Below are 22,025 nucleotides of genomic sequence, written 5' to 3'. Positions count from 1 at the left end.
GGTAATTATATGTATGTTCTTGTTGCCAGTTTGTTAATTGTTTTGGATTTGTTTTTGTAGGTCTTCGTTCTTTCCTCTTTTGTTCTCTTGTGATTTGATGACTATCTTTAGTGTTTTATTTGGATTCCTTTTTCTTTTTTTTTTTCCAAAAGGATGAGAATGTGGTTACATGTGTACATTTCCAAAGCCGGCTTCAGTTTGCAGCTTTTGCCTGGGGCTCAGGCAGGGATGATGCAACTGCAGGGGAAGCTGAGGGAAGCCTCAAACCCAATGGCAGGTGGCATCCGTTTGGAGTGAAGGCAGCTGCAGATTTTGCATCCTAGGCCACTGATAGCCATGGCCCTGAGGTCCCTTCCCTTACCCACTTGCTGCCCCAGGTTCAGGTGCTCAGCCTCTGTGCTCTTCCTCCTGCTCCCAGCTGGGCTGCCTCATGAGAGCTGGCCCTTAAGGGGGCCAACACCTGGCCCCAGACCTTCTTCTCCCCATCTCCCAGCATTACCTACTTATCCCTACCCGTGCACAGAGCACTGCAAACTTTTCTCTACTATGTGGAATATCAATGACTTTAAATGACATTTATTAGACAGGACTTTAATGTCCAGGGGTATCTGTAATGGTGAGGTTTCAGACACTGGAAAGGTCAATGAGAATGCTCACCAGAATGGAAAATCCTCAAGGTTATCACCACAGCATCCCTACCAACTGGGTGTTCAATACCTCCAGTGATGGAGAACTCACTGCTTTACAAGCAGATCCTTTCCTTCTTGATAGTTTTTTTTTTCATTTTAACATCTTTATTGGAGTATAATTGCTTTACAATGGTGTGTTAGTTTCAGCTTCACAACTAAATGAATCAGTTATATATATACATATGTTCCCATATCTCTTCCCGCTTGCGTCTCCCTCCCTCCCACCCTCCCTATCCCACCCCTCCAGGCGGTCACAGAGCACCGAGCTGATCTCCCTGTGCTATGCGGCTGCTTCCCACTAGCTATCTACCTTACGTTTGGTAGTGTATATAGGTCCATGCCTCTCTCTCGCTTTGTCACTGTTTACCTTTCCCCTCTCCATAGCCTCAAGTCCATTCTCTAGTAAGTCTGTGTCTTTATTCCTGTTTCACCCCTAGGTTTTTCATGACATTTTTTTTCTTAAATTCCATATATATGTGTTAGCATACGGTATTTGTCTCTCTCTTTCTGACTTACTTCACTCTGTATGACAGACTCTAGGTCTATCCACCTTATTACAAATAGCTCAATTTCGTTTCTTTTTATGGCTGAGTAATATTCCATTGTATATATGTGCCACATCTTCTTTATCCATTCATCCGATGTTGGACACTTAGATTGTTTCCATCTCTGGGCTATTGTAAATAGAGCTGCAATGAACATTTTGGTACATGACTCTTTTGAATTATGGTTTTCTCAGCGTATATGCCCAGTAGTGGGATTGCTGGGTCATATGGTAGTTCTATTTGTAGTTTTTTAAGGAACCTCCATACTGTTCTCCACAGTGGCTGTATCAATTTACATTCCCACCAACAGTGTAAGAGGGTTCCCTTTTCTCCACACCCTCTCCAGCATTTATTGTTTCTAGATTTTTTGATGATGGCCATTCTGACTGGTGTGAGATGATATCTCATTGTAGTTTTGATTTGCATTTCTCTAATGATTAGTGATGTTGAGCATTCTTTCATGTGTTTGTTGGCACTCTGTATATGTTCTTTGGAGAAATGTCTATTTAGGTCTTCTGCCCATTTTTGGATTGGGTTGTTTTTTTTTTTTTGTTATTAAGCTGCATGAGCTGCTTAAAAATTTTGGAGATTAATCCTTTGTCAGTTGCTTCATTTGCAAATATTTTCTCCCATTCTGAGGGTTGTCTTTTGGTCTTCTTTATGGTTTCCTTTGCTGCGCAAAAGCTTTTAAGTTTCATTAGGTCCCATTTGTTTACTTTTGTTTTTATTTCCATTTCTCTAGGAGGTGGGTCAAAAAGGACCTTGCTGTGACTTATGTCATAGAGTGTCCTGCCTATGTTTTCCTCTAAGAGTTTGATAGTTTCTGGCCTTACATTTAGGTCTTTAATCCATTTTGAGCTTATTTTTGTGTATGGTGTTAGGGAGTAATCTAATCTCATACTTTTACATGTAGCTGTCCAGTTTTCCCAGCACCACTTATTGAATAGGCTGTCCTTTCTCCACTGTACATTCCTGCCTCCTATGTCAAAGATAAGGTGACCATATGTGCGTGGGTTTATCTCTGGGCTTTCTATCCTGTTCCATTGATCTATATTTCTGTTTTTGTGCCAGTACCATACTGTCTTGATTACTGTAGCTTTGTAGTATAGTCTGAAGTCAGGAAGCCTGATTCCTCCAGCTCCGTTTTTCGTTCTCAAGATTGCTTTGGCTATTCGGGGTCTTTTGTGTTTCCATACAAATTGTGAATTTTTTGTTCTAGTTCTGTGAAAAATGCCAGTGGTAGTTTGATAGGGATTGCATTGAATCTGTAGATTGCTTTGGGTAGTAGAGTCATTTTCACAATGTTGATTCTTCCAATCCAAGAACATGGTATATCTCTCCATCTATTTGTATCATCTTTAATTTCTTTCATCAGTGTCTTATAGTTTTCTGCATACAGGTATTTTGTCTCCTTCGGTAGGTTTATTCCTAGATATTTTATTCTTTTTGTTGCAATGGTAAATGGGAGTGTTTTCCTGATTTCACTTTCAGATTTTTCATCATTAGTGTATAGGAATGCCAGAGATTTCTGTGCATTAATTTTGTATCCTGCTACTTTACCAAATTCATTGATTAGCTCTAGTAGTTTTCTGGTAGCATCTTTAGGATTCTCTATGTATAATATCATGTCATCTGCAAAGAGTGACAGCTTTACTTCTTCTTTTCCGAATTGGATTCCTTTTATTTCCTTTTCTTCTCTGATTGCTGTGGCTAAAACTTCCAAAACTATGTTGAATAAGAGTGGTGAGAGTGGGCAACCTTGTCTTATTCCTGATCTTAGTGGAAATGCTTTGTTTTTCACCATTGAGGATGATGTTGGCTGTGGGTTTGTCATATATGGCCTTTATTATGTTGAGGAAAGTTCCCTCTATGCCTACTTTCTGCAGGGTTTTTATCATAAATGGGTGTTGAATTTTGTCAAAAGCTTTCTCTGCATCTATTGAGATGATCATATGGTTTTTCTCCTTCAATTTGTTAATATGGTGTATCACGTTGATTGATTTGTGTATATTGAAGAATCCTTGCATTCCTGGAATAAACCCCACTTGATCATGGTGTATGATCCGTTTAATGTGCTGTTGGATTCTGTTTGCTAGTATTTTGTTGAGGATTTTTGCATCTATGTTCATCAGTGATATTGGCCTGTAGTTTTCTTTCTTTGTGACATCCTTGTCTGGTTTTAGTATCAGGGTGATGGTGGCCTCGTAGAATGAGTTTGGGAGTGTTCCTCCCTCTGCTATATTTTGGAAGAGTTTGAGAAGGATAGGTGATAGCTCTTCTCTAAATGTTTGATAGAATTCACCTGTGAAGCCATCTGGTCCTGGGCTTTTGCTTGTTGGAAGATTTTTAATCACAGTCTCAATTTCAGTGCTTGTGATTGGTCTGTTCATATTTTCTATTTCTTCCTGATTCAGTCTTGGCAGGTTGTGCCTTTCTAAGAATTTGTCCATTTCTTCCAGGTTGTCCATTTCATTGCCATAGAGTTGCTTGTAGTAATCTCTCATGATCTTTTGTATTTCTGCAGTGTCAGTTGTTACTTCTCCTTTTTCATTTCTAATTCTATTGATTTGAGTCTTCTCCCTTTTTTTCTTGATGAGTCTGGCTAATGGTTTATCAATTTTGTTTATCCTTTCAAAGAACTAGCTTTTAGTTTTATTGATCTTTGCTATCGTTTCCTTCATTTCTTTTTCATTTATTTCTGATCTGATTTTTATGATTTCTTTCCTTCTGCTAACTTTGGGGTTTTTTTGTTCTTCTTTCTCTAATTGCTTTACGTGCAAGGTTAGGTTGTTTATTCGAGATGTTTCCTGTTTCTTAAGGTAGGATTGTATTGCTATAAACTTCCCTCTTAGAACTGCTTTTGCTGCATCCCATAGATTTTGAGTCGTCGTGTCTCCATTGTCATTTGTTTCTAGGTATTTTTTGATTTCCTCTTTCATTTCTTCAGTGATCACTTCGTTATTAAGTAGTGTATTGTTTAGCCTCCATGTGTTTGTATTTTTTACAGATCTTTTCCTGTAATTGATATCTAGTCTCATAGCGTTGTGGTCGGAAAAGATACTTGATACAATTTCAGTTTTTTTAAATTTACCAAGGCTTGATTTGTGACCCAAGATATGATCTATCCTGGAGAATGTTCCATGAGCACTTGAGAAAAATGTGTATTCTGTTGTTTTTGGATGGAATGTCCTATAAATATCAATTAACTACATCTCGTTTAATGTATCATTTAAAGCTTGTGTTTCCTTATTTATTTTCATTTTGGATGATCTGTCCATTGGTGAGAGTGGGGTGTTAAAGTCCCCTACTATGAATGTGTTACTGTCGATTTCCCCTTTTATGGCTGTTAGTATTTGCCTTATGTATTGAGGTGCTCCTATGTTGGGTGCATAAATATTTACAAGTGTTATATCTTCTTCTTGGATCGATCCCTTGATCATTATGTAGTGTCCTTCTTTGTCTCTTCTAATAGTCTTTGTTTTAAAGTCTATTTTGTCTGATATGAGAACTGCTACTCCAGCTTTCTTTTGGTTTCCATTTGCATGAAATAACTTTTTCTATCCCCTTACTTTCAGTCTGTATGTGTCTCTAGGTCTGAAGTGGGTCTCTTGTAGACAGCAAACATATGCGTCTTGTTTTTGTATCCATTCAGCCAATCTGTGTCTTTAGGTGGGAGCATTTAGTCCATTTAAATTTAAGGTAATTATTGATATGTGTGTTCCCATTCCCATTTTCTTAATTGTTTTGGGTTCGTTATTGTAGGTCTTTTCCTTCTTCTGTGTTTCTTGCCTAGAGAAGTTCCTTTAGCAGTTGTTGTAGAGCTGGTTTGGTGGTGCTGAACTCTCTCAGCTTTTGCTTGTCTGTAAAGGTTTTAACTTCTCCATCAAATCTGAATGAGATCCTTGCTGGGTAGAGTAATCTTTGTTGCAGGTTTTTCCTTCAACACTTTCAATATGTCCTGCCACTCCCTTCTGGCTTGCAGAGTTTCTGCTGAAAGATCAGCTGTTAACCTTATGGGGATTCCCTTGTGTGTTATTTGTTGTTTTTCCCTTGCTGCTTTTAATATGTTTTCTTTGTATTTAATTTTTGACAGTTTGTTTAATATGTGTCTTGGTGTATTTCTCCTTGGATTTATCCTGTATGGGACTCTCTGTGCTTCCTGGACTTGATTAACTATTTCCTTTCCCATATTAGGGAAGTTTTCAACTATAATCTCTTCAAATATTTTCTCAGCCCCTTTCTTTTTCTCTTCTTCTTCTGGAACCCCTATAATTCAAATGTTGGTGCGTTTAATGTCCCAGAGGTCTCTGAGACTGTCTCAGTTCTTTTCATTCTTTTTTCTTTATTCTGCTCTGCAGTAGTTATTTCCACTATTTTATCTTCCAGGTCACTTATCCGTTCTTCTGCCTCAGTTATTCTGCTATTGATCCCATCTAGAGTATTTTTCATTTCATTTTTTGTGTTGTTCATCATTGTTTGTTTCATCTTTAGTTCTTCTAGGTCCTTGTTAATTGATTCTTGCATTTTGTCTATTCTATTTCCAAGATTTTGGATCATCTTTACTATCATTATTCTGAATTCTTTTTCAGGTAGACTGCCTATTTCCTCTTCATTTGTTAGGTCTGGTGGGTTTTTATCTTGCTCCTTCATCTGCTGTGTGTTTTTCTGTCTTTTCATTTTGCTTATCTTACTGTGTTTGGGGTCTCCTTTTTGCAGGCTGAAGGTTCGTAGTTCGTGTTGTTTTTTGTGTCTGTCCCCAGTGGCTAAGGTTGGTTCAGTGGGTTGTGTAGGCTTCCTGGTGGAGGGTACTAGTGCCTGTGTTCTGGTGGATGAGGCTGGATCTTGTCTTTCTGGTGGGCAGGTCCATGTCTGGTGGTGTGTTTTGGGGTGTCTGTAGACTTATTATGATTTTGGGCAGCCTCTCTGCTAATGGGTGGGGTTGTGTTCCTGTCTTGCTAGTTGTTTGGCATAGGATGTCCAGCACTGTAGCTTGCTGGTCGTTGAGTGAAGCTGGGTGCTGGCGTTGAGATGGAGATCTCTGGGAGATTTTCACCGTTTGATATTATGTGGAGCTGGGAGGCCTCTTGTGGACCAGTGTCCTGAAGTTGGCTCTCCCACCTCAGAGGCACAGCACTGACTCCTGGCTGCAGTACCAAGAACCTTTCATCCACAGGGCTCCTTAATTTGGGATGATTCGTTGTCTATTCATGTATTCCACAGATGCAGGGTACATCAAGTTGATTGTGGAGCTTTAATCTGCTGCTTCTGAGGCTGCTGGAAGAGATTTCCCTTTCTCTTCTTTGTTCTCACAGCTCCCAGGGGCTCAGCTTTGGATTTGGCCCCGCCTCTGCGTGTAGGTCGCCGGAGGGCGTCTGTTCTTTGCTCAGACAGGACGGGGTTAAAGGAGCCGCTGATTCGGAGGCTCTGGCTCACTCAGGCCGGGGTTGGCGTAGGGAGGGTCACGGAGTGTGGGGCGGGCCTGCGGCGGCAGAGGCCGGCATGAGTTGCTAGCCTGAGGCGCACCGTGCGTTTTCCCAGGCGAGTTGTCCCTGGATCCCGGGACCCTGGCAGTGGCGGGCTGCACAGGCTCTCCGGAAGGGGGTGTGGATAGTGACCTGTGTTCGCACATAGGCTTCTTGGTGGCGGCAGCAGCGGCCTTAGCGTCTCATGTCTGTCTCTGGGCTCCGCACTTTTAGCCGCGGCTCACGCCCGTCTCTGGAGCTCTCTTAAGCAGCGTTCTTAATCCCCTCTCCTCGTGCACCAGGAAACAAAGAGGGAAGAAAAAGTCTCTTGCCTCTTCGGCAGGTCCAGAATTTTGCCCGGACTCCCTCCCGAGTAGCTGCGGTGCACTAACGCCCTGCAGGCTGTGTTCACGCCGCCAACCTCAGTCCTCTCCCGGTGCTCCAACAGAAGCTGGAGCCTCAGCTCCCAGCCCCGCCCGCCCCGGCGGGCGAGCAGACAAGCCTCTCGGTTGGTGAGTGCCGGTCGGCACCGACCCTCTGCGCTGGAATCTCTGCGCTTTGCCCTCCACACCCCTGTTGCTGTGCTCTCCTCCGCGTCTCCCAAGCTCCCCCACTCTGCCACCCGCAGTCTCCGCCTCCGAAGCTCCCCCACTCCGCCACCCGACGTCTCCGCCCGCGAAGGGGCTTCCTAGTGTGTGGACACTTTTCCTCCTTCACAGCTCTCTCCCGCTGGTGCAGGACCCGTCCCTATCCTTTTGTCTCTGTTTATTTTTTTCTTTTGCCCTAACCTGGTACGTGGGGGGTTCCTTGCCTTTTGGGAGGTCTGAGGTCTTCTGCCAGCGTTCAGTAGGTGCTCCGTAGGAGTTGTTCCATGCGTAGATGTATTTCTGGTGTATCTGTGGGGAGGAAGGTGATCTCCGCGTCTTACTCTTCCGCCATCTTCCCGGAAGTCCCCAAAGCTCATTTTCCGCCCGAACAGGGCCATGAACCCTGGATCCTCAGGTTAAAAGTCTGATACTCTACCCACTGAGCTACCCGGGCCCACCCTTTTTCTTATTTGTGTGTATATCTATTGTAGATTTTTTTTTGTTTGTGGTTACAATGATATAGCAGTCTATATAAATACAAGATTGTTTTAAGTTGCTGGTCTCTTAATTTCAAGTACATTTCATATGTCCTGTATTTGTACTCTCCTCTTCTCATGATTGCTGGTTTTAATACCATATTTGTGTGTGGATGATTTCCTACCTTTATTGTATGTTTGCCTTTACTGGTGAGCTTTCCCATTCATACTTTTCTTGTTTCTAGTTGTGGCCTTTTCTTTTCCACCTAGAGAAGTTCCTTTAGTATCTGTTGTAAAGCTGGTTTGGTGCTGGTGAATTCTCTTAGCTTTTGCTTGTCTGTAAAGCTTTTAATTTGTCCATCAAATCTGAATGAGAGCCTTGCTGGGTAGAGTATGTTTGGTTGTACCTTTTTCCCTTTCATTACTTTAAGTATATCATGCCACTAATGGCCTGCAGAGTTTCTCCTGAAAAATCAGGTGATAACCTTATGGGGATTCCCTGTATGTTATTTGTTGCTTTTCCCTCATTGCTTTTAATATTTTATCTTTGTTTTTAATTTTTCTCAATTTGACTATTATGTGTCTTGGCATGTTCCTCCTTGGGTTTATCCTCTATGTACTCTCTGCACTTCCTGGACTTGGGTGACTGCTTCCTTTCCCATGTTAAGGAAGCTTTCAGCTATTATCTTTTCAAATATTTTCTCAGGCCCTTTCTCTCTCTCTTCTCCGTTTGGGACCACTATAATGTGAATGTTTATGAGTTTAATGTTGTCCCAGAGGCCTCTTAAACTGTCCTCATTTCTTTTCATTCTTTTTTCTTTATTCTGTTCCGCAGCAGTGATTTCCAATAGTCTGTCTTCCAGCTCACTTATCCTTTCTTCTGCCTCATTCATTCTGCTATTGATTGCTTCTAGTCTATTTTTCATTTCAGTTATTGTATTGTTCAACTTTGTTCTTTATATCTTCAGTCCTTTGTTAAATATTTCTTGTATCTTCTCAGTCTGTGCCTCCATTCCTTTTCTGAGATTTTGTATCCTCTTTACTATCATTACTCTGAATTCTTTTTCAGGTAGATTGCCTATCTCCACTTCACTTTGTTGCTCTTCTGGGGTTTTATCTTGTTCCTTCATCTGGAACATACTCCTCTGCCATCTCATTTTGTCTAACATTTTGTGCAGTCTGTCTTCCGCAGGCTGCAGGATTATAGTTCCTCTTGCTTCTGGTGTCTGCCCCCTGTTGGGCAAGGCTGGTCTAGAGGCTTGTTCAGGCTTCCTGGTGGCAGGGACTGTACCTGCCCACTGGTGGGTGGAGCTGGGTCTTGTCTCTCTGGTGGGCAGGGTTGTGTCAAGGGGTGTGTTTGGAGGCAACTGTGGGCTCAGGAAGACTTTAGGCCTACAGGCTCTTGTGTGGGGCCAGTTCTTGGTCTCAAAATGGAAGCCTCCAGGAGAGCTCATACCAATGAATACTCCCCAGTACCTCCACCACCAGTGTCCTTGTCACCACAGTGAGCCACAGCCTCTTTCCTGCCTACTCAGGAGACCCTCCAAGACCATCAGGTAGCTCTGCCTCAGGCTCCTCTGAAGTCATTGCTTTCACCCTAGGTCCCACTGTGCATGAGACCTTGTGTGCATCCTCCAAGAGTGGAGGTTCTGTTTCTCCCAGTCCTGTGGAGTTTCTGTAATCAAGCCCTGCTGGCCTTCAAAGCCAAATGCTGTGGGGGCTCTTCCTCCTAATGTCAGAGCACCCAGAACAGGGAGCCTGATGTGGGGCTCATAACTCTCACTCCTGTGGGAGAACAACTGCAATATAATTATTTTCCAGTCTGTGGGTCACCCACCCAGTGGGTATGGGATTTGATTGTATCACAGATGCGCCCCTCCTACCATCTTGCTGTGGCTTCTTCTTTATCTTTGGATGTAGAATATGTTTTTTGGTAGGTTCCAGTCTTTTTTGTTGGTGGTTGTTCAGCAGTTAGTTGTGATTTTGTGAGAGGAGGTGAGCTCAAGTCCTTCTATTCTGCCATCTTGTCTCGAACCTCTGAAAGATCTTTTAATCTCTACATCTCAACTTTCACGCTTCAGCAGTCTGCTAGGCAAGAATAGTTGGGATGTTGATAAGTGGAGCCACAGAAATGGCCCCATTGATGGGAGATGACAGCCATGGTTGATGTGATGTGCCTTGTTGTGTGATACATTTAAATAAGACACACTTGGTCCAAGCTTTCAAAAGTCTGCAGAGCTGTGCTCCATTCTTATGGATGTCTAATACTAAAATTGGAATTTTCTCCTCCACCCATTTCCTTTTAGTTATATTGGCAGGAAGAGGATGCAACTAAAAGAGCCAGAGAAAGCTGTGCCCAATGTGGTAAATCTGGTCGAAGCTGACTATTCTTACTGGACTCTGGGCTATGTCATCTCTCTGGAAGGAGCACAGAAGCTTGTTGGAGCCAATCCTTTTGGGAAGATGCTACCAGTGGATGAGTTTCTGCCAATCATGTACAACAAGCATCCTGTGTGAGTTACCCTGAACTGCCTGCCTATCCCTTGAGCAAAATCCATTCATGAATTATGCTACTTGGTTTCTGGGTAATACTTAATATATTTTAAGGGGTACTACTTTCCTAAGTGATCTGTCCATAATCATGACCCAGAGAGGCCGATTTGAGTGATTATCCCCTTTTACAGATGGGGAAGATGAGGCAGAAATGGTGAGTCTTGCATAGGAGTCCTCTTTAATACCCAGCGGGTAGTTTAACTGGACGTAATCTGCTCAGTCCTCTCATCTCTGATTTTCTTACTTCCATAAACCCATATACACCTCAAGGTGAAGGTCATCTTCCTAAACACCTCAGAGTTTTCTGTTCATTTCTTAGTTCATTGAGTGTACTGTTGGCCAGGCAGTAGCTCACAGGCTAGTCGGGAACCCAGACTCTAGAACAGTCATTGTGATATATTGTGATACCTGCAATCACAGAGATGTGTTAGAGGCTCAGAGAGAGTGGAGGTGGCCTCTGAGCAAGGTGTCCATAGAAGAAGGCAGTGTGATGCTAGAGTTCCTGTAGCCTGGGAGTTCACTCTGACCTAGTGCTTATCAAGGGCATGGTAAATTATGGGTTTATGTGTCAGTCTCCCCAATAACCTATGAGCCCCTGAGGCAGGAACCATCCTTTATCTCTGTGTCCTTAGAGCCTAGTCCAAACTCTATACATAATAGCTGCTTGATCAGTGCTTCCTTAAATTCATTACTGGAGCAGAAGACCAGGTTCTAACCTTGGCTTCTTCTCTCAGTTGCTGGGTGATTCCTCCCTAGATGGTCTTCATGTTAGCAGTTGAGTGTTCTTGTCCTGCATCTTGCTCATTTTGTCTCCTGTCTTCAGTAAAGATGGACAACATGTCGGAGACTGATTTTTATCTCTGCTTCCCAACATAAACATGGAGGTCAATCATCATCCCCTCAACAGAAAGGAAATTGAGACCTAGCAGCCAAGCAGATGTCACCTCATGTAATCTGCACAGGAGCCCTGGGAGGGAGGGCAAGTCATCCCTCCACTTTACACTCACTTGTCGCTGGAATGCAAAGCCACGCTGGTGTGCCTCCAAGCCTACACCACATCACTCAACCCTTCATTGCCATCCAGCTCCCAGCCGTCTAATTTATTAATCCGGGAACAGAGCATTTTTATACAAAGTGATCACATTTATTTATTATTATGGTCCAACAGAGCTTAATCCTTAATTTTCAGAATAAGACCTGAAATTCATTTTTAAACTAGTCTATCCAAATACAACAGAAACATCCTGACCTTTTTCTTTGTGCATTTGTTTAGACCATCTGAAAGCTTTTAAAGAAAACTGTATTGTGTTCGTAGACTAAAATTTTCCACACAGGACACAACTTGAAAAATAATCAAATGAATCTATGAGAATTTAAGAGATAACAAGTGGGGCTCTTTTCCCCTGTTCTGTAAGTGTCCTGCTCCCTCACCCACCTGTACACCTCTTGTTTTCAGTGCTGAGTACATGGAGCATTACGAATCCAGGGACTTGAAAGCCTTCTCTGCAGAACCCTTGCTCATCTACCCAACACACTACACAGGCCAGCCAGGGTATCTGAGTGACACGGAGACCTCAACCATCTGGGACAATGAGACAGTGGCCACTGACTGGGACAGGACACATGCCTGGAAGTCCAGGAAGCAAGGTCACATCTACCGCAATGCCAAGAACACAGAGGCCCTGCCACTGCCAACCTCCCTGGACACTGTGCCTTCAAGAGATGAGTTATGAGGGCTCCATGGGGGGGTTACTGCCCTTTGGTTTTCCTAATGGGCTGTTGATATGTTTGTTCCAGTTTCTTTTCATGGTCACGATCATCTAACCAAAGTGGTCTAATGTGATTGATCAAAATTAGTATGTTTTTGACAGGGGAAGAGAATAGGGAAACTAAACCCAAATTTCCTAGATGGCTAGAAAATAGGCTTTATGGAAACCATTAAGATGAACTTCAATCCAGACACCTTGTCCCTCAGTTCATTACCCATATGATACTGGTTCTCACACTGAGGTTGAACAGCATGGCTCAGAGATTCGTACAAGGGAAAGGTGATCACCACACTATCACGTCAATAAATGGGTAGGCCTGGCAGCCAAGTCAACTGGACCACATCTATTGGTCTAGTGGGCCCATTTTATGTCATAGATGTGACCTTGAAAACTTGAGTATGTTTCAAGTTCGGGGTGTGGGGGAGGGGGAATCAGATCATTTAAAATCAAATTAATTGGGCTTTTTCTTTACAGGCATTTGCCATGAGCCTTATTGCAAAGTGACTTTTTCATCTTAGTCCCCGTAATCCAACAGGGATGGGTATTTGGGTCTGTGTGTAACTTGGCATTTGACTATCATGGCAATTGAAGCTCCCATGAAGAGGTGTCCATTTTGCCATGAGCATATAGTTTCCTAGATATTTGAGGGTTTGTGTAGATATTTGAGGAAAGCACTCAAACTTTGGCCTTCTTTATTATGGTCGCTTGAGTTGGGATGCTCTATTTATGAAGATAAATTTAATATATAAGGGGCTGGGACTGGTGTGTAATTGCTGTCCCGGGGGTTCATGTGCTGCCCCAGCACGTCAGACTGTCCTCTCCACCCTGAGCCTGGGAGTGAGTTGCAGGTGTGAGTTTTATGAGTCACTGTTAAGAGGCAGAGCACATCTTTAGGCCAGAAACTGTCCTTGCCTGGGATTTTCATTCTATTTTGAATTATTTATTTTACAAAATGTGGGGGAAGTGTCTGTAGGATAAGGCAGAGAAACATATGTGTTAGGCTTTTATTGCCCCCTGGGAAGTGGTGAGTGTAGACACGTTGGTTCCAGAATCTGGTTCTTCTGCATTTCCCAGCCTGACTCTTACAAGGAGGCCTGTTGAGTGGGAGATTCTAACCTTCTGGAAACAAATGATTCTCCACCTCAGGCGAGAGACCTTGGTTAGAAACAATGGACTGATCAACTGATTTAGACCAACAACCAGGGAAGCCTTGGAGTCAGGATCCTGGGCAGACCACCTCTCTGCTTTCTTCATAAATGGATTTTATGTAAAATGCAGAGTTGGACTACATCATCTGTTTCAGCTCCACAATCTGTGATCCTTGGATATCTCATGATGGTTTGTTTTAGGTTTCTGTTCTCATGCCTGCAAGCAGTAAAACTTGGTCTCCAGAAATCCCCTCCCCAGGCATCCTGTCCACACACGCTCCTCTCTCCGTGTCCTGGGTGTTGACTCTGAGCTTCATGCTTTGGAGCAGAACCCGTTGGTGGCCTTGCTGGGTGCACCAAGCTTCCTGCTCCCCATGAGGGCGCCAGGCTGCAGGACAACCCGGCAGCTTCCTTCCACAGAACACCAACCTTGGCCTTCCCTCTTGACTTATGGTTGGTTCTTCTGCATTGACCAATAAGCCAGGAGACTGAGGGAAGGGATCTCAGCTGCCTGATTTTTACTGCTTAGACATAGCTATCAGAGCTTGACTCTTTGTCTAGAAAAACAGAGCATCTGGGGAGCTAGTGAAAAACCCTTAGGCGATTCCTAAGGTTTCCTTGGGTATGCTGTACTTCGTTTGCGTATTTGAGTGTGTGCAGATGTGCGTGAATTTCATGTTTTGTTTTTTTTTTTAAAGGGGTGGGCGGAGGCTGAGGTATTGGGAGTAGAGGAAGATTTAATTAATTTTTGTGTGGTTATGTTTCATAGAGAACATTGGTGGGTTTTTTTTTTTTTTTTCTTTTTCCCTGTCAGCTGGTCTGGTGGGTTTATGAATTCCCATTCTTTTTTTTTTTTTTTTTGAATTCTCATTCTTAAAAGACATTGTTCATAAATTCTAGAATTTTAGATTAGGACTGTTTTACTGTGAATAAAATTCTGGCTCTGTTAGCCCAGCCGTTGCTTTTCTCCACTCAGGTCTAGAATCCCAAGCAGTGTTCTTTCATTGTGAACATTGTGAGCTGCAGACGCAGCTTTTCTTTAGAAGGTCATCTCTTCAGCAATCCAGGGATTCCTTGACCTCATTATTCTTTCCTGCCTCCCGTCTAGCCTTAAGTCAAGACATTAGACCTTTGCGGTGTCAGAGGACTTTGCCTCCGTCATGGCACCTGCTGTCTGCCTCTGGAAGTTAAACCCTCTCTGGATCTTGAGATCCAAGGTGTAATCTTCTGGATGGCCGGCCCTGACTTCAGCAGTGCTGGTGCTGCTAAGTGTAGACTGAGTGTGTACAATATGCAGACGACACACTGCACGGGCCTTGCTTTGTTCACTGGGGCCTGCTCCAGGAACTCTGGAAAACAAGAGCCAGCATCCCAGCATCCTACACTGTCTGTCATGCTCTGTCATTTCAGGGTGGGGAAGTGATAAACTACTTGCCTTCTAGAGCACTTGGTGAAAAATTAAAAAACGTGCAACTCTATGATTGTTCATTGGTTCCTCCAACGCTGGTCAACAGCCAACACTGCTGGAATTTCCAGGTCTGCACCGGCCAAGGATGTCAGAGGCCAAAGGTAATCATCACTGCTGTGCAATCCCTGTGGCAAAGAACAGAGGGTGGTCACCAGCCTTCCTGTCCAGTGGGACATGTTTTAGACTGCTGGAGAGGTGGGTAAGCCAAAAAGATTCCAGGCCTCCAGTGGGAGGGTGATTGACGGAGGATTCATTTTGCATTTCTGTGCTATTGGTCAGCCTATCTATCCATTCATCAAAAGATACTGAAATGCTTGTCCCAGGCCTAAGAGATTTATTTTGGGGCAAAAAAAGGAGAACCCATGTTGGCCTCAATGACCCCCTGTATTTCAGCTCAGGCTCCCCCAAAACCTCAAAAACCAGGTGTGAGCGCTCCCTTGTTTCAGGCCCTGTGCTGGGCACTGAGATGCTCAGAGGTCTAGAAAAGGTCCCTACTGCTGTGGCGTCTGTGGTCCAAGGGAGAAGCCATGTAAGCAGGATGGCTTTCTTTCAGAGGCTGGAACAAAAGGGGCCATAGGACCCAGGGGACCTGCTTCTGCTGAGGAGGGGGCCATTGGGGGCAGCTTTGCTGGGAATGTGACAGTTGTGTTGGGTTTGGGGCTGTGGAAGGGCCTACTAGGGAGTGATGGGGAGCTGGGTAGGACCGAAGAGTCAGCTGTGTGTTGGGGTTATTGACAGGAAACAGTCTTGAGACCCGATCATGATGGCAAGGCGGCTACCCTCCTGCTCCAGACTATTCTCACGAATGCAGAGGCCGTTGTTTCTGGGGGGAATTCTAAGTTTGGTTGCTCTCCTGACAGACAATGCAGAGATTTCCGGTAAAATGCTGGTGTCGGAAACAAAATTCCCATTCAGCTACACACATGGGAATATTTTCACTTACAGTTGGAACAAATCCATCTAATTAGTAACTAAGATAAAGATGAGTTTTCCCAAGAGGCTTCTACAATGTGCTTTCAAGACATTCTTTCCAAGTAAGTGATCTTTATGACTGACAAGAAATTAATTCAGTGAGGATTTAACTAATGACAAAGTGAGAGTTAAAGTGAGGCTGGTCATTTGATAAAATAGCATGTCATGGATGGTCTGTTCAGAAACCTCAGCACAGGCAGCCTTGGAAATAATCATTTCACCCACATTTTATGTTTTGTGGGGATGTTTGTTATCTCAGAGAGAACCTTCCTTCCCTGGAGACTTCCTGATTAAATGTGTCAGTGGGAGGGGAGCCAGGAGGAGAGAGCAGTGACATGGGAGGGGACTCCCTGTGAGTGGGCTGATGGCATTCCCTAAATCGAGCAGGGTGGCTGAGACAAGGGTGAAGAGTCTGGCCAGTGGTGGCCAGTATGTTGTTTTTGGTTTTGTTTTTGCCTGCTTGGAAAAGAGAGAAATGATAGGTTTCAGTACATTGTGTTAACAGATTACATAGAAAATGGTGCCTTCTCTTTAATTTTTAATTAAAAAAATTTTTTTAGTTGAAATATAGTTGATTTACAATGTTATGTTAGTTTCAATGTACAGTGAAGTGATTCAATTATATATGTGTATATGTATGTGAATATATACTTTTTTTACCTTCTCTTCCATTATCGGTTATTATAAGATATTGAGTATAGTTCCCTGTGCTATACAGTAGGTCCTTTTCGGTCGTCTATTTTATATAGAGTAGTATGTATATGTTAATCCCAAACTCCTAATTTATCCCCGCCTCTCCTTTTGGTAACTGTAAGTTTGTTTTCCATATCTGTGAGTCTATTTGTTTTGTAAATAAGTTCATTTGTATCATTTTTTTTTGATTCCACATATAAGCGCTATCATATGATATTTGTCTTTCTGTCTGGATTACTTAGTATGATAATCTCTAGGTCCATCTGTGTTACTGCAGATGGCATTATTTCATTCTTTTTAATGACAGAGTAATATCCCATTGTGTAATATATGTGTATATCATATATATACACATTATATATGTGTATATGTGCCACATCTTCTTTATCCATTCATCTGTTGATGGACACTTAGGTTGCTTCCATGTCCTGGCCATTGTAAATACTGCTGCTATGAACACTGGGGTGCATGTATCTTTTCCAATTATGGTTTTCTCCAGGTATATGCCCAGGAGTGGGAATGCTGAATCACATGGTAGCTCTATTTTTAGATTTTTAAGGAACCTCCATACTCTTCTCCATAGTGGCTGTACCAATTTATATTCCCAGCAACAATGTAGGAGGATTCTTTTTCTCCATACCCTCTCTAGCATTTATTATTTGTAGACTTTTTGATGATGGTCATTCTGAACAGTGTGAGGTGGTACCTCATTATAGTTTTGATTTTCATTTCTCTAATAATTAGTGATGTTGAGCATCTTTTCATGTGCTTTTGGTCATCTGTATGTATTTTTTTGAGAAATGTCTATGTAGATCTTCTGCCCATTTTTTGATTGGGTTGTTTGCTTTTTTGATATTGAGCTGTATGAACTGTTTATATATTTTGGAGATTAATCCCTTGTCAGTAGCATCATTTGCAAATATTTTCTCCCATTCTGTAGGCTGTCTTTTTGTTTATGGTTTCCTTTGCTGTGCAGAAGATTTTAAGTCTAATTAGGTCCCATTTGTTTTTGATTGTTCCTGATTTTAGAGGAAATCTTTTCAGCTTTTAGCATTACGTATGATGTTAGCTGTGGGTTTGTCATATATGGCCTATATTATGTTGAGGTAGGTTCCCTCTGTGCCCACTTTCTGGCGAGTTTTTATTGTAAATGGATGTGGAATTTTATCAAGCTTTTTCTGCATCTATTGAGATGATCATATGGTTTTTATTCTTCAATTCGTTAATGTGGGGTATCACACTGATTGATTTGCAGATATTGAAAAATCCTTGCATTCCTGGGATAAATCCCACTAGATCATTGTATGTGATCCTTTTAATGTCTTTCTGGATTCTGTTTGCTAATATTTTGTTGAGGATTTTTGTGTCTATGTTCATCAGTGATAATTGGCTTGTAATTTTCTTTTTTTGTAGTATCCTTGTCTGGTTTTGGTATCAGAGTGATGGTGGCCTCATTGAGTTTGGAAATGTTCCTTCCTCTGCAATTTTTTGAAATAGTTTCAGAAGGATAGGTATTAACTCTTCTCTAAATGTTTGACAGAATTTCCCTGTGAAGCCATCTGGTCCTGGACTTTTGTTTGTTGGGAGTTTTTAAATCAGTTTCAATTTCAGCACTTGTGATTGGTCTGTTCATATATTCTATTTCTTCCTGGCTAAGTCTTGGGAGATTGTACCTTTTTAAGAATTTGTCCATTTTTCAAGGTTGTCTATTTTATTGGCATATAGTTGACAGCAGTAGTTTCTCATGAACCTTTGTATTTCTGTGGTGTCAGTTGTAACTTCTTTTTCATTTCTAATTTTATTGATTTGGAGCCCTCTCCTTTTTCTTGATGAGTCTGGCTAAAGGTTTATCAATTTTGTTTATCTTTTCAAAGAATCAGCTTTTAGGGCTTCCCTGGTGGTGCAGTGGTTGAGAGTCCGCCTGCCGATGCAGGGGACATGGGTTCGTGCCCCGGTCCAGGAAGATCCCACATGCCGCGGAGCGGCTGCGCCCGTGAGCCATGGCCGCTGAGCCTGTGCGTCTGGAGCCTGTGCTCTGCAACGGGAGAGGCCACAATGGTGAGAGGCCCACGTATCACAAAAAAAAAAAAAAAAAAAAAGAATCAGCTTTTAGTTGCATTGATTTTTTTCTATGGTTTTTTAGTCTCTATTTTATTTATGTCTGCTCTGAGCTTTATGATTTCTTTTCTTCTAACTTTGGGATTTGTTTGTTCTTCTTTCTCTAGTTGCTTTAGGTGTAAGTTTAGGTTGTTTATTTGAGGTTTTTCTTGTTTCCTGAGGTAAGTTTGTATAGCTATAAACTTCCCTCTTAGAACTGCTTTTGCTGTGTCCCATTGGTTTTGGATCATTATGTTTTCATTTTTATTTGTCTCTAGGTATTTTTTTTTATTTCCTCTTTGACTTCTTTAGTGACCCATTAGTTGTTTAGTAGCATATTGTTTTGGTTGTTTAGTAGCAGGTTGGTTAGCCTCCAGGTGTTTGTGTGTGTGGGGGGGGGCGGTTTGCAGTTTTTTTCTTGTAGTTGATTTCTAATCTTATAACATTGTGGTTGGAAAAGATGCTTGATACAATTTCAATTTTCTTAAGTTTACTGAAGCTTGCTTTGTGACCCAGCATGAGATGTATTCTGGAGAATGTTCCATGTGCGCTTGAAAAGAATGTGTATTCTGCTACTTTGGGATGGAATGCTCTATAAATATCAATTAAGTCTATCCAGTCTAATGTGTCACTTAAGGCCTGTGTTTCCTTACTGAGTTTTCTGTCTGGATGTTCTGTCCATTGATGTAAGTGGGGTGTTAAAGTCTCCCACTATTATTGTGTTACTGTTGATTTCGCCTTTTATGGCTGTTCGCATTTGCCTTATATATATTGAGTTGCTCCTATGTTGGGTGCATATATATTTACAATTGTCATATTTTCTTCTTGGATTGATTCCTGGATCATTATGTAGTGTCCTTCTTTGTCTCTTGTAACAGTCTTAATTTAAAGTCTATTTTGTCTGATATGAGTACTGCTACTCCAGCTTTCTTTTGATTTCCATTTGCATGGAATACCTTTTTCCATCCCCTCGCTTTCAGTCTGTATGTGTCTCTAGATCTGAAGTGGGTCTCTTGTAGACAGCATATATACAGGTCTTATTTTTGTATCCATTCAGCCTATCTGTCTTTTGGTTGGAGTATTTAATCCATGTACATATCTATATGTATGTTCTTATTGCCATTTTATTAATTGTTTTGGATTTGTTTTTGCAGGTCTTTTTTCTTCCCTTCCTCTTTTGTTCTCTCCTCTTGTATTTTGACGACTATCTTTAGTGTTGTGTTTGGATTCTGTTTACTTATTTGTGTGTATATCTATTAATACATTTTTGGTTTACCATTACCATGAGGTTTTGATACATGTATGTTTTGATATTTGTGTATATATATGATTGTTTTAAGTTGCTGGTCTTTTCATTTCAAATGCATTTCAAGATTCTGCATTTGTACTCTCATCCTCTCACAATTATTGGTTTAGATAATCATATTTGTGTGTGGATGACTTCCTACATTTACTGTATGTTTGCCTTTACCAGTGAGCTTTCCCATCTTGTAATTTTCTTGTACCTAGTTGTGGCCTTTTCTTTTCCACCTAAAGAAGTTCCTTTAGCATTTGTTGTAAAGCTGGTTTGGTGGTGCTGAATTCTTTTAGCTTTTGCTTGTCTGTAAAGCTTTTGATTTCTCCATCAAATCTGAATGGGAGCCTTTCTGGGTAGAGTATTCTTGGTTGTAGGTTTTTCCCTTTCATCACTTTAAATATATCATGCCACTCCCTTCTGGCCTGCAGAGTTTCTTCTAAAAAATAAGCTGATAACCTTATGAGGATTCTCTTGTATATTATTTGTTGTTTTTCCCTTAGTTGATTTTAATATGTTCTCTTTATTTTTAATTTTTGTCAATTTGATTACTGTGTGTCCTGGTGTGTTCCTCCTTGTATTGATCCTGTATGGGACTCTCTGTGCTTCCTGGACTTTGGTGATTGTTTCCTTTTCCATGTTAGGGAAGTTTTCAGCTATTATCTTTTCACATATCTTCTCAGGCTCTTTCTCTTATTCTTCTTCTGGGACCCCTATAATGTGAATGTTGGTGCGTTTGATATTGTCCCAGAGGTCTCTCAGACTGTGCTTTTTTCTTTTTATTCTTTTTTCTTTATTTTATCCCGTGACAGTGATTTCCACCACTCTGTCTTCCAGCTCACTTATCTGTTCTTCTGCCTCATTTATTCTGCTATTGATTCCTTCTTGTGTTTTTCATTTCAGTTATTGTATTCTTCAACTCTGTTTGGTTGTTCTTTATTTTTTCTAACTCTTTGTTAAAAACATCTTGTAACTTCTGTGCTCTGTGTGCATCCATTCTTTTCCTGAGTTCTTGGGTCATCTTTACCATCATTACTCTGAATGCTTTCTCAGGTAGATAGCCTATCTCCACATCACTTAGTTAATCCTTCTGGGGTTTTATCTTGTTCCTTCATCTGGAACTTATTCCTCTGCCATCTCATTTTGTCTAAACTTCTATTTGTATTTTTATATGTGTGGAAGGTTAGTTACATTTCTTGACCTTGGCAACCCAAGCCCTTAAAATGACTATTTTATCCTTGCAAACCTGCAACAACAGGAGAGGCTGAGGTGGCAGTGAGCTGGACAGCATGCAAAGGAATAATTGGGATGCCCAGGGCCCCCAGTGCCTGTGGAACAGCAACAATTCACTGTCCTGCACGTGAGTCATCCCTGGGCAGAGGGAGAGTCAGAGCAGAGAGCCCCATTCTGCAGGGAAAGAAAGATACAGGTCTGGGAGAACAGGGGAATGGGGGCTCAGCTTCTGGTGAGAGACCTGTCCCCCCCTGACCACAGAAGGAATCCAAAGAAGGTGGGGACCCTGACAGGAATCACCTGAGGCTCTGGGAGGGGGATGCTCCAGCTCAGGGCCGTTTCACACGGGCCAGTGGCTTCCTTCTGAGTCCGCCCAGTGTGTGTCCCTGTGCAGCCTCAGCCCCGCCAGGAGGCACTGTGGTCAGGGCTGCGCTGGGCCCACACTCCCCTCTCCCCAGCCTCTTTGGAGCGGGTCTGTGGAGCAAGCTGCAGGAGCCCTGGCTGCCCTCCCGCTTTGTGAGTCAATCTTTCCCCAAAGCAGCAGCAGGCTCAGTTTTCCCAGGGTGCTGTTCAAGCATCTGAAGTCCCATGTCTGAGTGTCACATCTGCCCTGTGTCATTGCTTATTAGGGAAGGAGGCTGGAGGGCTTCTAAGAAGACAGCACGCCGCCCCCTTAGGCCACGAGCTTCCCGGGAATAACAGCAGTGAACTCTTAAAGTAAGCACCAGAGGGAAGTGCTTTCTTTACATGTGCTGTGTAATGTAATATACTACATGAACCTCCAGAAGTAGGAACTATTTTCAATCCCCACTTTTTAGATGAAGCAATAGCTAAATGACTTGCCTAAGATAGTAAGTGGGCTGGGAGTCAAGAGCTAGGCAGTCAGATCCCACCCACACCAAACTGCAACCATGCAAAGCTTCTAGAGAGAGAGTTTGCCTCATTTCTTGTTTCCTCACTAACATCTAATGTTTCTGTCGCTCTCTCTCTCATACACACACAGCCTGATGTATAAAGAAGCTCGGCAACCCCATCCCCT

At 42.3% G+C, this 22,025-nt stretch overlaps 1 protein-coding gene across 4 annotated transcripts in view; it reads left to right on the top strand.

Annotated features, from left to right (window-relative positions):
- Positions 1–22,025, top strand: part of COLGALT2 (collagen beta(1-O)galactosyltransferase 2) — a 145,215-nt gene that overhangs the window by 120,225 nt on the left and 2,965 nt on the right. For 3 of the 4 annotated variants that reach the window (XM_067728893.1, XM_067728891.1, XM_067728890.1), the window contains 4 exons: positions 10,066–10,272; positions 11,769–14,798; positions 15,558–15,731; positions 18,237–18,420. In XM_067728893.1, the coding sequence (XP_067584994.1) occupies positions 10,066–10,272; positions 11,769–12,045 (484 nt within the window). In that variant the 3' untranslated portion in view covers positions 12,046–14,798; positions 15,558–15,731; positions 18,237–18,420. The remainder of the gene's footprint in view (positions 1–10,065; positions 10,273–11,768; positions 14,799–15,557; positions 15,732–18,236; positions 18,421–22,025) is intronic. The other variant, XM_067728892.1, reaches the window with a different exon arrangement.

This window comes from Pseudorca crassidens, chromosome 2, assembly GCF_039906515.1.
Source record: "Pseudorca crassidens isolate mPseCra1 chromosome 2, mPseCra1.hap1, whole genome shotgun sequence".
Lineage (NCBI taxonomy): Eukaryota > Metazoa > Chordata > Mammalia > Artiodactyla > Delphinidae > Pseudorca > Pseudorca crassidens.
This window is presented reverse-complemented; position numbering and strand designations above follow the sequence as displayed.